Here is a 384-nt window from a genome sequence, read left to right as displayed (position 1 = left end):
TCCGTCCCCTTCTTCTTCATCGCTGGCTAAGAAGTGCCACTGTGATGCTTCTGGCGCTTGTGGCTCTTGGGCTTGATCCTGCTGCTCTGGATAGATGCGAATGTTCTCTTCGAAAGTCTGCTCTTCCGCTTCCCAGTCGTGTTCCCGCACAATCGTTTCCAAGAGAGTAGATCGCTGACGACGCTTTGACTGGCCAGGAGGGGGGCCGATGATCTCCACTCCGTCGCTCTGGGAGGCAGATGATGAGCCGCCGACCTCTGTCAGGCGGAAAGGACTCGTTTCCCTGAGCTGCTCCTGAAGACGAGCTTTCTGCGCCTGAGACTCTGCCGCATCCAGCGAGAAAAGCGTAGCAATATGCCTCCGATCTTCCCTGCAGAAATTTAG

The 384-nt window shown here is 56.0% G+C and overlaps 1 protein-coding gene across 1 annotated transcript in view; it reads right to left on the bottom strand.

Moving 5' to 3' along the window:
* EMH_0051030 (uncharacterized protein) overlaps nt 1–384 on the bottom strand; it is a gene marked incomplete at both ends in the record, with an annotated part of 1086 nt that overhangs the window by 189 nt on the left and 513 nt on the right. The window contains one exon of the mRNA XM_013496711.1: nt 3–370. Coding sequence (XP_013352165.1) covers nt 3–370 — 368 coding nt within the window. The remainder of the gene's footprint in view (nt 1–2; nt 371–384) is intronic.

This window comes from Eimeria mitis, genomic scaffold (genome assembly GCF_000499745.2).
Source record: "Eimeria mitis Houghton genomic scaffold, Emh_scaff2252, whole genome shotgun sequence".
In the NCBI taxonomy this organism is placed as follows: domain Eukaryota; phylum Apicomplexa; class Conoidasida; order Eucoccidiorida; family Eimeriidae; genus Eimeria; species Eimeria mitis.
This window is presented reverse-complemented; position numbering and strand designations above follow the sequence as displayed.